The 13114-nt window shown below is 34.7% G+C and overlaps 1 protein-coding gene across 1 annotated transcript; it reads left to right on the top strand.

Moving 5' to 3' along the window:
- Positions 1–6447: 6447 nt before the first annotated feature.
- LOC149575176 (pentatricopeptide repeat-containing protein CRR2, chloroplastic-like) lies at positions 6448–12749 on the top strand. The gene is made up of 2 exons (XM_089816006.1): positions 6448–6578; positions 11939–12749. Exons 1-2 carry the CDS (start codon positions 6448–6450, stop codon positions 12747–12749), a joined length of 942 nt encoding a protein of 313 aa, XP_089672132.1.
- Positions 12750–13114: the final 365 nt, after the last annotated feature.

Raw genomic sequence — 13114 nt, forward strand, 5'->3', positions numbered from 1 at the left:
TAATAAAAAAAAAACCTCATGCTATCACATCAATCTTGGTAAGAACTGGCACAAACCTTAATGAACCATAAATCAAATCATAATCTCATAAATTAGTCAAAGCATAAACAAAGCAACTGATACAGAAACATAAATCCAAACATCTCAACAGTGTAGACCACTCATGGTCACAATCATGATCCAACACAACAAAAGACCAACAAGGTTGCATCCATCAGAATGACTTACAAAAGCCAAATGGGAGAGGCACTACAAAAGTAGTGTTCAATTTTGAATTTCACAACACATTGCTCACTTACCAAAAATTAATGTTCATCCTTGACCCATGAACAATGATAAGGTTTAGGATGTGTCAATATTTCAAACTGCAACTTTGTAACCATCTACTCAGTTGCCAAATTTTTTGAACTTCCACTATTAATGATTACTTTACAATACTTCCTTGATATCTTACATCTAGTCTTGAAAAAACCTCTCCTCAAGATATGTTCTTCATAAAGTTTCTCGCTACACAAAGTTCTTAAAACTATCAATTTCTTCTTAGACTTAGGATCACTCAGACGATCACAAGGTTTGATGCTATTGCTTCATCATTACTCACATCATCAAGATGTGCTCATAAAAAATAATAATGTAAAAGAAATGTATAGGAGCCAAAAAGAATAATTAATATTAGGATAAATACAAACAGATCTATTGCTAAAGATTAGGTTTCATCATCCCAAGATGTCTTCCAATCTGATCTAACTTGCACTTCACAAGTTCCTCAGACTAAACAAGTCCAGATGCTCACACTCTCAACACAAGTTCTCTACCATGGGATCACACCTTCTAAGGTTTCATTGGAGTCTCTTTCTATTGCTTGTTACTCATTTAAATTAAATAGGTTTTGGAATTATATCAATTTGGCAAGATTCAACTTTCTTTACTAACTAGGCCTAATAGATCTACTAGAATTAGGCATCAATCCCTAGTTTTTCTAGACTCTTTTCCAAATTGACTAAATAAGGGTACAAACTTTTGACCATTTCAAACACCCATTTGGATGTTCTAAAAAATATCACAAATTGGAATCTAGGTTATTCTACTTTCCCACCATTCAACAAAACCATCTTTTCTAAGCTTTTAGGCCTCTTCAACCATGGTTAAGAACTTTGTCTTCACACTCAACATTAGGATTCAAGCCATCAAACCAATCAATGAGCTAAGTCTGCCAGACATCAAATAAAATCAATTCATGACTAGATCGATCAATATTTTAAGCCTTGATCCATGAAACATGATAAGGTTTAGGATGCTAAAATCTTTCCAACTGCAACTTTGCAACTAGCTCCTCAGATGCCAAATTTGTTGAAATTTCATTCTCCATAAGTACTTTACAACACTTCCTTGCTATATTACACCTACTCTTGAAAAGACTTCTCTTCAAGATAGGTTCATCAATTTTCTCACTACTCAGAGTTCTTCACACCATCAACTTTTCTCTAGTCTCAAGGTCACTTGAAATATCACAAGGTTTAATGTCATTGCTTCATCATAACTCACATAATTAAGATGTGCTCCTAAAAAAAAATAACATAAAAGCAATGTATAAGTAATAATGTGAAGGATAAATACAATTGGATCTATTGCTAAAGATTAAGTTTCATCTTCCCAAGATGTCTTCCAACCTAATCTTGACATGATTCAACTTACTTTACTAACTAGGCCTAATAGACCTACTAGAATTAGGCATCCATTATTGGTTTTTCTAACTCTTTCCCAAATTTACTAAATAAGGGTGCAAATTTTTTACCATTTCAAACACCCATTTGAATGTTTTGAACAATATCATAAATTGGCATATGGGTTATTTTGATTACCCACCTTTCCACAAAATCCTCTTTTGTAAGTTTTTGGGCCTCTTAGAACATGGTCAAGAGCTTTGACTTCACACTCAACATAAGGATTAAACTAATCAAACCAATCATTGACCTGAGTTTGGAAAACATTAAGAAACAACATAAATTCATGAGTGGATCCATATGTTCCATCCATACAACCCACCTACTTGGGTGTTTGCTCTAGGTCCATCCATACAACCCACTTCTTGGGTGTTTTCTTGAGCTTCCTCACTCATCACTAAATAGTGATTAGCCTAGGGTTCCAAAAAGAAATAGCAAGTCAAACCAAACCATTCTAACTTTACAAATAATGAAATCATTACAATTTGAGCTAAAATTCTACCAACTCATGGGAGTTTTCAACTGTGGAATTTTAGGTAAATTTCCATATATAGTTAAAAACCCTAGTTTGTGAGGGTTGCAAACCAACTTTCCCAAAAACTCATAGCCATTATACAGTTAAAACCATGGATTCTAAGGGTTTTAAACCTACTTTCCCATAAAAATTTGTATAAGTAAGATTTGTAAAAGTGACATTTGTAAATGTAACTTTGTATAATCGATATTTATTAGGAACATATGTTTAACAAACCTTTGTATAAGGAACATTCGTAAGTGCCATTTGTAAACATCCAAGATAAAAAAATATACATCTTAATAGAGAAGAGGAAGGATGCAATTGAGAATGATAGATATTGCCAAGATAGTTTAGTGATAGGAGATAAGATAAAGATGCTCCAACAATGTGAAAATTATTAAAAAAAAAAAATCTATTCATTGATAGCATAAGATTGCACAAGAAGTTGATAAAGGACATAATGTTGATGCATAATGATATTTACAATCAACTCGTCCTAAGTAGATAGGAAAAAGGTTCATAACCCCCACAAGAACTTGAAGGATCAATTCTTGGATAATGAGATGCGGTTAAACATGGAATCATCACCATTAAGAGGTAGGAGATGTGAAAGCTAAAAGATAGAAGATGTTTGAAAAGTCACAAATGAAAATCCTATGATAGATAACCTCATTCAAATCTCACAAAACTAGATGTTTAGAGAGAATCTCTTACATTTTCATTTCAAAGTCCAAAGATTAAAAAATAAAGCACAATTTGCATACACCCTTATACTTAGGTGCATTTACATTTAGACACCATGCCAATCCCATCATGATCACAAACTTCCACAAGGAAACAAGGCCCATACCAAACCATGTACATTTCAAGTGAGAATAATCCAAAAACATTCTCTAACCTAAGACAAAACATCAATTTGCAACAACAAGGCTTCAAACTAAATTCCATAAACAATTTACAAACAATTTTTGACCCAACACAAAAATTTCACATGGATGCAACACCATCATCCTCTCAAGAAGTGAACCTCCAAGAAACATCATCTTCTTCCACCAGTCCTTCATCTCCCAAAGACTCATATGACCATTTTCCTTCATTACCCTCAAGTTTAGCTTCCAATGTTGAAACATCTCAAGGGCTATCCATAGAAGAACTCCCACCTAGTCCCATTATTGATCCAAGTCCATTTCATGATTCCCAAGTGCTCAAGCCAATACCATTATGTACTCTGTATTCAATAAATTATATTCAAGAGAGTCTTATTCAAAGTCCATTTCCTTTATATCCAAACATTAGTTCCTTTTCAAACTTTTATAACCTATGTCAAGAGGATGATTTAAAGAGCACAAAAAAAAGTAAAGTAAATCAAGATCAAGATCCTAATAATGTCCAAGACAATCGAGTCTTTGACCAAGACCTCATTTCCCTTGATCCTTGAAGTAACCCCATTATCCAAGATGATCCATTTCTCTTTGATCTTTCACTTTCCAAAAAAGATCAAGATCACCTTTCCATATTCCCTAATGATCCAATTCCAAGTCAAGATCAGAGTATCCCTTCACCCCTAGATCCTCCAAAATTTCTCTTTATTCCTTCGTGTCCACCACAAGATTCCACCATCCCTTTATATCCTCTTCAATACCCTATCCTATTGGCTGGTCCTATCAGTGTTCCCATTCCATTGTAGGATCTTGTTATTTCTCCTAATTACCCTAAAATTTTAAACACATTTGTGCAAGATGTTCATGGACCCCTTCCACTTAAAATGGGTCCCTTTAGTTCTATTGAGTCTAGTCCAATTCATTGTCCTATCAAGTTTTCCATATCATATACACCTAAAAATGGAGTTGCATCTAGTAGAAAAGTCTCTCACTAGTCAAAAACATTATCAAGTCAAAAGGTATATCTTTAAAAAACAAGGTATGTCAAAACCCTTTCATGTCAAAGAAATTTCTAAAGGTCATGACCTTAGTACTAAAGATCACTCTCAAGGCATTGGTATCCCTTCCAAATAAAAAACTAAATGTATACCTCCTCCTTTACCCCTTCCATCTATTTTGGGTCCATATATTCCTCAATCCACTACTTCACAATCCACCTACCCTTTTCCATATGCAAGTCAACAAAGGCAAACACCCTAGAGAACCATCCACCCATCGAAAAGTCCTCCACATAATTCTTATCCATCCCTTATTTACATTCCCTTTCCAAGTAATTTATATGCCAAGCATAAGACCTATAAGTCAAGTAATCCACATGGAGTTAAGTATCAACATGTCCAATCTAATCGATATGTGAATATCTATAAATAAAGCATTGTTACATTCTTCAATGCCTTATCAATAGTCATTAATCCATGTCATGTGTTCTTGGCATGTCATCATTTCATCAATTAATCACTTGGTATTAGCATGTCCCTTAGTGTCGTGTTATCCTATCGTATCATCACTCATCACCAATTCAATCATTGAGATTGTTGAGTCCTTCAATGTCTGATCATGTCCTTATCCAATTGATTTAATAACATTGACTCTGTCTACTAATGTTATTTTAGTCAACATTATCAGTCAATTCCAATTAAATCTATAACATTTGTAGATTTTGTTAAATGTCATATATCATCAATCCTTTTCATGTTTCCTTGACAAGTCATCAATTTTTTTCATTCATCTAACAACATTCATTTCATTAAATCAAACATGGCTTTGTTCCAATCTAATATCATTGCATTTTGTTTGCATTTTTATCATTATCCTTCAATAGGGTTAATCCTTACATTTATTTTATTCATTTTGACCAATCAATTTTCCATTTTTTCCCTACAAGAGACAATATACCATGGTCTATTCCTAGATCTTAATTAGAAAAAATAATAAGATGGTGTGCTCGGGATACAAAGGTTTTGTGGCCTTTATATTTAAGGTCTTTTCATGTTGTTCAGACTTTATTGGGATTTCAATGATCACGTATGCTATATTGATACTTAATCAGTAGAAATATCATATTAAAGCGTATGAGAAATATGGAGAGATGAATCGTTGACCTCTTTTGTCCCTGTGAACATCCTTGTGTAGATACGGAAGGATCATCAGACCCGTGTCTCATGGAGCATATTGTGAATGAAACGCGTGCGGTTTCATAGTGATAATTCCGGTATTAGTAGTAATAACACATGTGAACTATTTTACAGAGTATCTCACTCGGTTTTGTTGACAGCGTGGTTATCTTCATTGATTCTTGGTTTACTCCGTTCAAAGTGTAATTAGATAAGCATAACACTGACTCTCAGCAATGCAAGAATGAGAATGGAAGCTTCCAAATAGATGGAGACGCATTCAACTGTTTGACTGAATGTCTAATGGCAAAATGGTAGTCTCATTTAAAGTGACATGCGTCTACAATATAGAGAGCGGGGGTGGGTTTGAGAGTGTGCAAGCCGCCGGTGTAGAAAGTGATCGCTTGAAAGAATAAATTATTGCAAATCCAACAACTCAAATCTGCCAATATAAGATCATTACCAAGTTGACAGGCATCGTGCGTTACAAATAAACCATCAGAAGGTGTAGTTAAATTAGCTGTGAAGGGAAATGCTGAAACTTTTGATGGAATTCTTCCAGCTTGTACCAATTTGACAGTCCTCCTTATGGAAATCGAGCTTCATAATCTAATAGATGTCGTCTCTTGGAATGTAATGATTGCAGGCTATGCACAGAGTGGACAATTTGAAAAGGCTTTAGAAAGTTTTCAACAAATGAAATTAAATATTACAGAGCCAAACTCTAACACTTTAACTTGTATCCTTCTAGGTTGTGGAAATCTGGCATCTCTCCGCCGAGATGAGGAGATCCACGAGCATATAATTAGGATTGGTTTTCACTCAGATGCATATGTTGGCAATGCTCTTGTAGACATGTATTCCAAATGTGGGAGAGTAGACAAGGCACACAAGACGTTTGACAAAATGCATATTCGTGACATAGTTGTTTGGAATGTGATGCTTGCAGGGTATGCCATGCATGGTTATGGCAATGACGCCCTCCAACTTTTTGATGCTACGGAGTGCCATGGCGAGAGACCAGATGATATCACCTTTCTTGGTATTCTCACTGCATGCTGCCATGGAGGCTTTGTGGATGATGGAAGTAAATATTTTGATCACATGACTCGGGATTACAAATAAAGCCTGCATTGAAGCACTATGGCTGCATGGTTGATTTCCTTGGACATGCTGGGCAATTGAATGAGGCTCAAGATTTGATCAGCAAAATGCCAATGAAACTTGACGTTGCTGTTTGGGGATCTCTGCTTGGTGACAATGCGGAATTATATTGGAGATTGTAAGAAGGGTATCCAAGTTGACCAAAGGATCCTCATGAAAGGGTTATGCAATCTGTTATTAAAATGGATAATGATAATGATACAATTAAAGAGTACATTTCTAAAGAGGTTGGTTATTGGAGAATCTACAATCTTTGTATCGAGAGATGCAGAATGTAACTTATCAACTCTTCTATTTTTTGCACAAAATCTATAGATATTATGTTACTTATCATGTAAAAGTGATCATGTCACTTATTGTAACTAGAGTCAAGTTCTATAGTTTTCATTCATATGAGGAGAGTTAGAGTCAGTTTTCAAGTGGATTCCAAACTCCAAACTCTACTTTTTGAGTGGTTACGAACCCGAGAACTTAGTTAAGCTAGAATGACATATAAATTTATGAATCTCAATGTAACAAGGGACTTTTTGGACTTGGAGACAGCGAACACTTATGTTCTAATAACAAAGCAATTTTTGGAAAGTGTGTACAGTTGTTGTTCTTGTAATCAGTCATTTCTTACGTTCTTGGTGCTAAGAAATAAAATAAAGTACATTTGGTGTTCTCTTTCTAATGAATCTGAATTGTTGAAGTGTTGATCCATCATATGAGTATTTGTGAATCGCTGAATTAGCATTATGTTAGTGATAGCTCTCAAATGTAGTTCTCAATTGCTTTCATTAACAATTTACATTATTTTTATGGAAACATTGAAGTCGTGTGGTACATGCGCTATCAATGGTTTCCTTTTTATTTTCTAAGTTCTATTCATCTTTATTGTAAAATAATTTTTTTTATCTTATGAGGGAGCCACCCCTCTAAATGTAGAGGAAGGCTGGATATTAAGGGCCTATCCAACTATTGGAGAAATCGATTTGCCACACACTTCATTGGGCTAAATTGTGTATTTTTTAAGTGACAAGTCTATTTACCAACAGATTTTTGGCTACTCTATTGGGGAATCAAATGAGAAAGACTAATCACTCACTTGTAATGAAGTAAGATGGTATTGCCACATGAGAAATTGTTTCCAGTTCTACAACTGAATCTTGGCTTCTAAGACACACAAGAAGATATTATTTTAGATTTAAACACTCTAGCTTGGAGGTGTAGACAAATTGCTCAACAATACCATCGGGTGAATCAAATTCTAGAAGAAGAAGAAGAATTCGAGAAAATCTTGCGAAGAGCTCCTATTGGTCAAAACATTGTGGTGATCGAAAGAATAGTTGCTATTCCAAGAAGAAATAGGCAAAATCTTGGTCACATCCAAGATTAGGTGAACAATAACTAGTAACATAGTTGATAAAAAGTACCTTCCCTTGAATGAAGGTTGGCAACTCTATTTTAAAGATTAATTATCAGCAACTCTATCTAAAAGTGGAAATTTAGAATCATGGTTTGGTACAAGGGAAAAGTTGAAAGCAACAGTGATAGTGACAATGATGATGAATAATTTTCATATCCCAAAAAATAGATTACCGATGAGCCTTTGCAAGTTGAATTTTGAAGAATTTCTATGGTGACAGGAGGCTAGATCCTAAAATGGTTCATCCCCACTTACTTCAAATTTTTCAAAAGATAGAAGAAGAATATGGAAAGGATTATGGTTTTCTTTTTCATGATCAAGAATCCTTCTTGGAAACAGGTTCAACATATAAAGATAAAGAAGGCCTTGCTGAAAAATGTGCTTCATCTAAATTTGCAATGAGGATTACTAAAAATGTCTCTCATGCACCTATATCTCAACAAAATTAGATTTTCATTGAACCCAAGCAAGCTAGCTTCTTGAAGAGTTTCTATGGTGGACAGAAACTAGATCCATAAAAGATCCATCCATCCTTGCTCCAAACCTTACAAAAGATAAATGAAAAAGTTGGAAAGGATAATCATTTTTTCTCTCACAAACCAAAATCATTTTCTGAAATAAATTCCACCTATAATTATAAGGAAAACTTTGATAAGAAAAATGGTTCATGTGAATCAAGTACAGATAATTGTGGTCAGAAAAGTAGCCCAACACCTACCCCTATTGCTCATCAAAATCATACTTCCATTGATCCCAATTAGGTTAAGTTTTTAAAAAGCTTCTACAACAATGCGTGCCCAGATCTTGATAAAGTACATCCTTCTTTACTTCAAACACTGCAAGAACTTGAGAAAGAACACCCCTGCTAGAATTATTTTCTTGATAAGAGAACATCACTAGATCCAAATGTCTCATCTAAATCTTCATGCATGAAAGAGGACAAAGATTCTATGTCTAATCAAGGAGATGGTTGAGAAATGGTGCCTATAGAAGAAGGAGGGTCTAGTAATGTATCAAGGCATTGTTGTGAAAATTTCCAAACCCAGGAGAAACTATTCAATCATCCAAATGAGAAAGAGAAAGAAAAAACAAAATATCAAGAAACTATGCAACATACAATTGAAGAAGATGTAAATGTGGATCAAGAAAATTTTTATACCACTTTTATTCCTACTTGGTGCCTCATTGCTTCAAATGATGACTTCGTATGTGGAGAAGATCTTCCTGGTCATCCTTCCATGATCATTCAAGGTGATGAATCTATTGACAACATCAATACTTCAGATGTTATGGCACTAACTAGAACCACTACCATTGATAGAGATAAAAGCACCAATGAACCTCTACAAATATCTACTTTTCTTGTGGAAATGAAGATCGTTATATTTGATGACATCGATGAACTTGTGATTAAAAGATTGGTTGATGAAAAAGCTAAAAGTCAACTTCAAGGAGAAGAAGATGAATCATCTAGCCTTCATTCTTTATCATGCATGCAACAAGACTATAAACCTTTCGCATTTCATGAAATATATCATGGGGAAGAATCAATGATTCAAAAGGACATAGATATTATTGAACATGTCGAAAATGAAAGCTATATGGATATGACAACAAGTTCCTCTAATTCAATGGAAGTGGAATTAAAATCCTATGGATCATTCGAAGGACAAAGAAATCCTCTTTTTGAGCCTTCTCATCAAATAGGAGATCCTATGTCTAAGAGATTCTATGAGGAGAATAACCATGATAAAATAAGTAATGAGTTAGTAGGTAATCTCATGGAGGAATCTAATGAAGAAAACTCTAATGATGTTCTTATCCCAAGTTTGTGCTCAAAAGCTTTGGATGGTAATTTCCTCTATAGAGAAAGTGTTTACTTTAATCCTTTATTTCTAGATGAAGGCATTTCTATTGATGCTTCTCAAATAAGTGTTCAAGGACAAGGTTCAATGGCTATAACTCAAGAGGTTGCTTTGCGTCATAGATTGTATGAAGGCAATCCCATACGAAGTTTGGTATCTTCTCATCTTAACCATTAGAAAGTCCTTCAGATGGAAAATTTTGATATTAATGGGATGAAAATTGAAGTTATGGCCCACAATGTTGAAGATGGTACCCATGTAACTAAGAAATGCCTAAAAATTCAAGATGATCTTTTGGAAGATAAGGAAGAAGAAATGGCTCATGAGAAGAGTCAATATAACATGGATGTGCATTCCAGTTGGAATAATTTTATAGAAGATTCAACCATGATCATGCCAATGGAAAATCATGATTATCTAGTGTCAGAAATGAATTTAGGACTCCATGATGATTGATCACTAGAAATTCAAGTAGAGGGCTCACCAAGTAAAGGAGAAGATTAGAGATGTATTCAAAAACTCGAGAATCTTATACTTCAATTCTTTGAAAAGGAAGTCATCAATGACATGCCATAGGAAGCAGATTTTTTTTTGAAATCTAAGATTTTTGATGAAGCTTGGTTATTTGGATGCATCCCTTTCTCTACAGAGGTGGAACATGCTAGAAATCTCAGAATTGGATTCCCATGAACCATCTTATATTTGAGTCTACATGAATCTGAAATTTTCTACGTGTTAGCATGGCATGGTATTTATTTCCCCTAGCCAGTGAATGGATTTGTATGATTATACCTTGAGTCACTAGAGGTAGGGAGACCTGCCTTGACATAGTGTAGTTAGGAGTTTTTGTCGTGTCTTCCTTTATTTTTTATTTTTTTGTGTTCCCAATTTTGTTGTGCTTAGTCCCTTTTTCTTGGATTTATCTCCTTTTGGGGTGATTCTATAGCCCTTTTGATAAAACACTGCTCTTTCTTAACTCTGGGTTCTTTCAGTGTCCTACACGGTCCTTGTCCCAAGATAGAGCCAGCTATTGCTCATATAATTTTATCAGAGAGAGAATTAATTGATTTAATTAATGGAGAGATGGAGAGAGAGAATAATTATTTTCCACTATTTCAACATTTTCTCTCTCCCCATACTTTAACTTCTAGAGAGAAGTTCAGGTTTGAGTTAGATTTCCTTCTCTCCTTCGACATTTTCTCTCTCCCCATACTACCTCTCTCTACATACTCAAACTTTTAGAGAGAAGTCTAGGTTTGGGTTTGCCTTCTCTCACAAAATCCTTCTCTCTCCATGTACAAAAATACTCTCTCACTATGTACTCTAACTTTTTAACCTAATCCTAACCCAAACTTTTGAAGCCAAACACCAACTTTGAATAACTAGTATATGGAACCTATGTAAAGATGCAAGTAGTAGAGGAATAAAAATTAGAAAGTCTTCATTAGGCTAAAAATCCTTCTTCAATGCATGTCTACTCTTCCTCTGGCAGAATATTGAAGTTAGTGAAATCAATGAAAGCAATGAAGAATGAAGAACGTAGACAAAACAATATTCGATGCCAAAGTAAAGTGAGATTTCAGTAAAGGCACAGTCACAGATAAAGAAGCATATGAGAAATATGGAGAGATGAATCATTGATTTCTTTTATCCCATGAACATCCTTGTGCGGATACAAAAGGATCATCAAACCTGTGTCTCATGAAGCCTATTGTGAATGAAATGCTTGCGGTTTCATAGTGATAATTTCGATATTAGTAGTAATAACACATGTGAACAATTTTACAAAGTATCTCACTCAATTTTTTTGACAGCGTGGCTATCTTCATTGATTCTTGGTTTGCTCAGTTGAAAGTGTAATTAGATAAGTATAACATTGACTCTTAGCAATGCAAGAATGAGAATGAAAGCTTCCAAATAGATGGAGACACATTCAACTATTTGATTGAATGTGTCTCAATCAAGAATAACATTGACTCTTAGCAATGCAAGAATGAGAATGAAAGCTTCCAAATAGATGGAGACACATTCAACTATTTGATTGAATTTCTAAAGGCAAAATGGTAGTCTCATTTAAAGTGACATGCATTTACAATATGTAGAGTAGGGGTGTGGTTTGAGAATGTGCAAGCCACTGGTGTAGAAAGTGATTGCTTGAAACAATAAATTATTGCCACTGTAACAACTCAAATCTGCCAATATAAGATCATTACCAAGTTGGCAGGCATCATGCATTGCAAATAAACCATCAGAAGGTCTAGTTAAATCAGTTGTGAAGGGAAATGCTAAAACTTTTCATAGAATTCTTCCAGCTTGTACCAATTTGACAGTCCTCCTTATCAAAATGGAGCTTCATAATCTAATAGATATTGTCTCTTGGAATGTAATGATTGCAGGCTATGCACAGAGTGGGCAATTTGAAAAGGCTTTAGAAAGTTTTCAACATATGAAATTAAATATTACAGAGCCAAACTCTAACACTTTTACTAGTATCCTTCCAACTTGTGGAAATCTGACATCTCTCCACTGGGATGACGAGATCCACGAGCATATAATTAGGATTGGTTTTCACTCAGATGCATATGTTGGCAATTCTCTTGTAGACATGTATTCCAAATGTGGGAGAGTAGACAAGGCACACAAGATGTTTGACACAATGCATATTTGTGACATTGTTGTTTGGAATGTGATGCTTGCAGGGTATGCCATGCATGGTTATGGCAATGATGCCCTCCAAATTTTTGATGCTATGGAGTGCCATGGTGAGAGACCAGATGATATCACCTTTCTTGGTATTCTTTCTGCATGTAGCCATGGAGGCTTTGTGGGTAATGGAAGTAGAAGATTACAAATAAAGCTTGCATTGAAGTACTATGGCTGCATGGTTGATCTCCTTGGACATGCTGGGCAATTGAATGAGGCTCAAGATTTGATCAACAAAATGCAAATGAAACCTGGCATCGCTGTTTGGGGATCTTTTCTTGGTGATAATGCTGAATTATATTGGAGATTGTAAGAAGGTTACCCAAGTTGACCAAAGGATCCTCATGAAAGGGTTATGCAATCTACTATTAAAATGGATAATGATAATGATACAATTAAGGAGTACATTTGTAAAGAGGTTGGTTATTGGAGAATCTACAATCTTTGTATTGAGAGATGCAGGGTGCAACCTATCATAAATCAACTCTTCTATTTTTTGCACAAAATCCATAGTCATCATGTTACTTATCATGTAAAAGTGATCATGTCACTTATTGTAACTAGAGTTAGGATCTAGATTTTTCATTCATATGAGTCAAAGTTAGAGTTAGTTTTCAAATGCATTCCAAACTCCAAACTCTAACTTTTTTAGTGGTTATGAATCGAAGAATTTAGTTA

This window comes from Cupressus sempervirens, chromosome 2, assembly GCF_028749045.1.
Source record: "Cupressus sempervirens isolate cs-2001-9-10 chromosome 2, ASM2874904v1, whole genome shotgun sequence".
Lineage (NCBI taxonomy): Eukaryota > Viridiplantae > Streptophyta > Pinopsida > Cupressales > Cupressaceae > Cupressus > Cupressus sempervirens.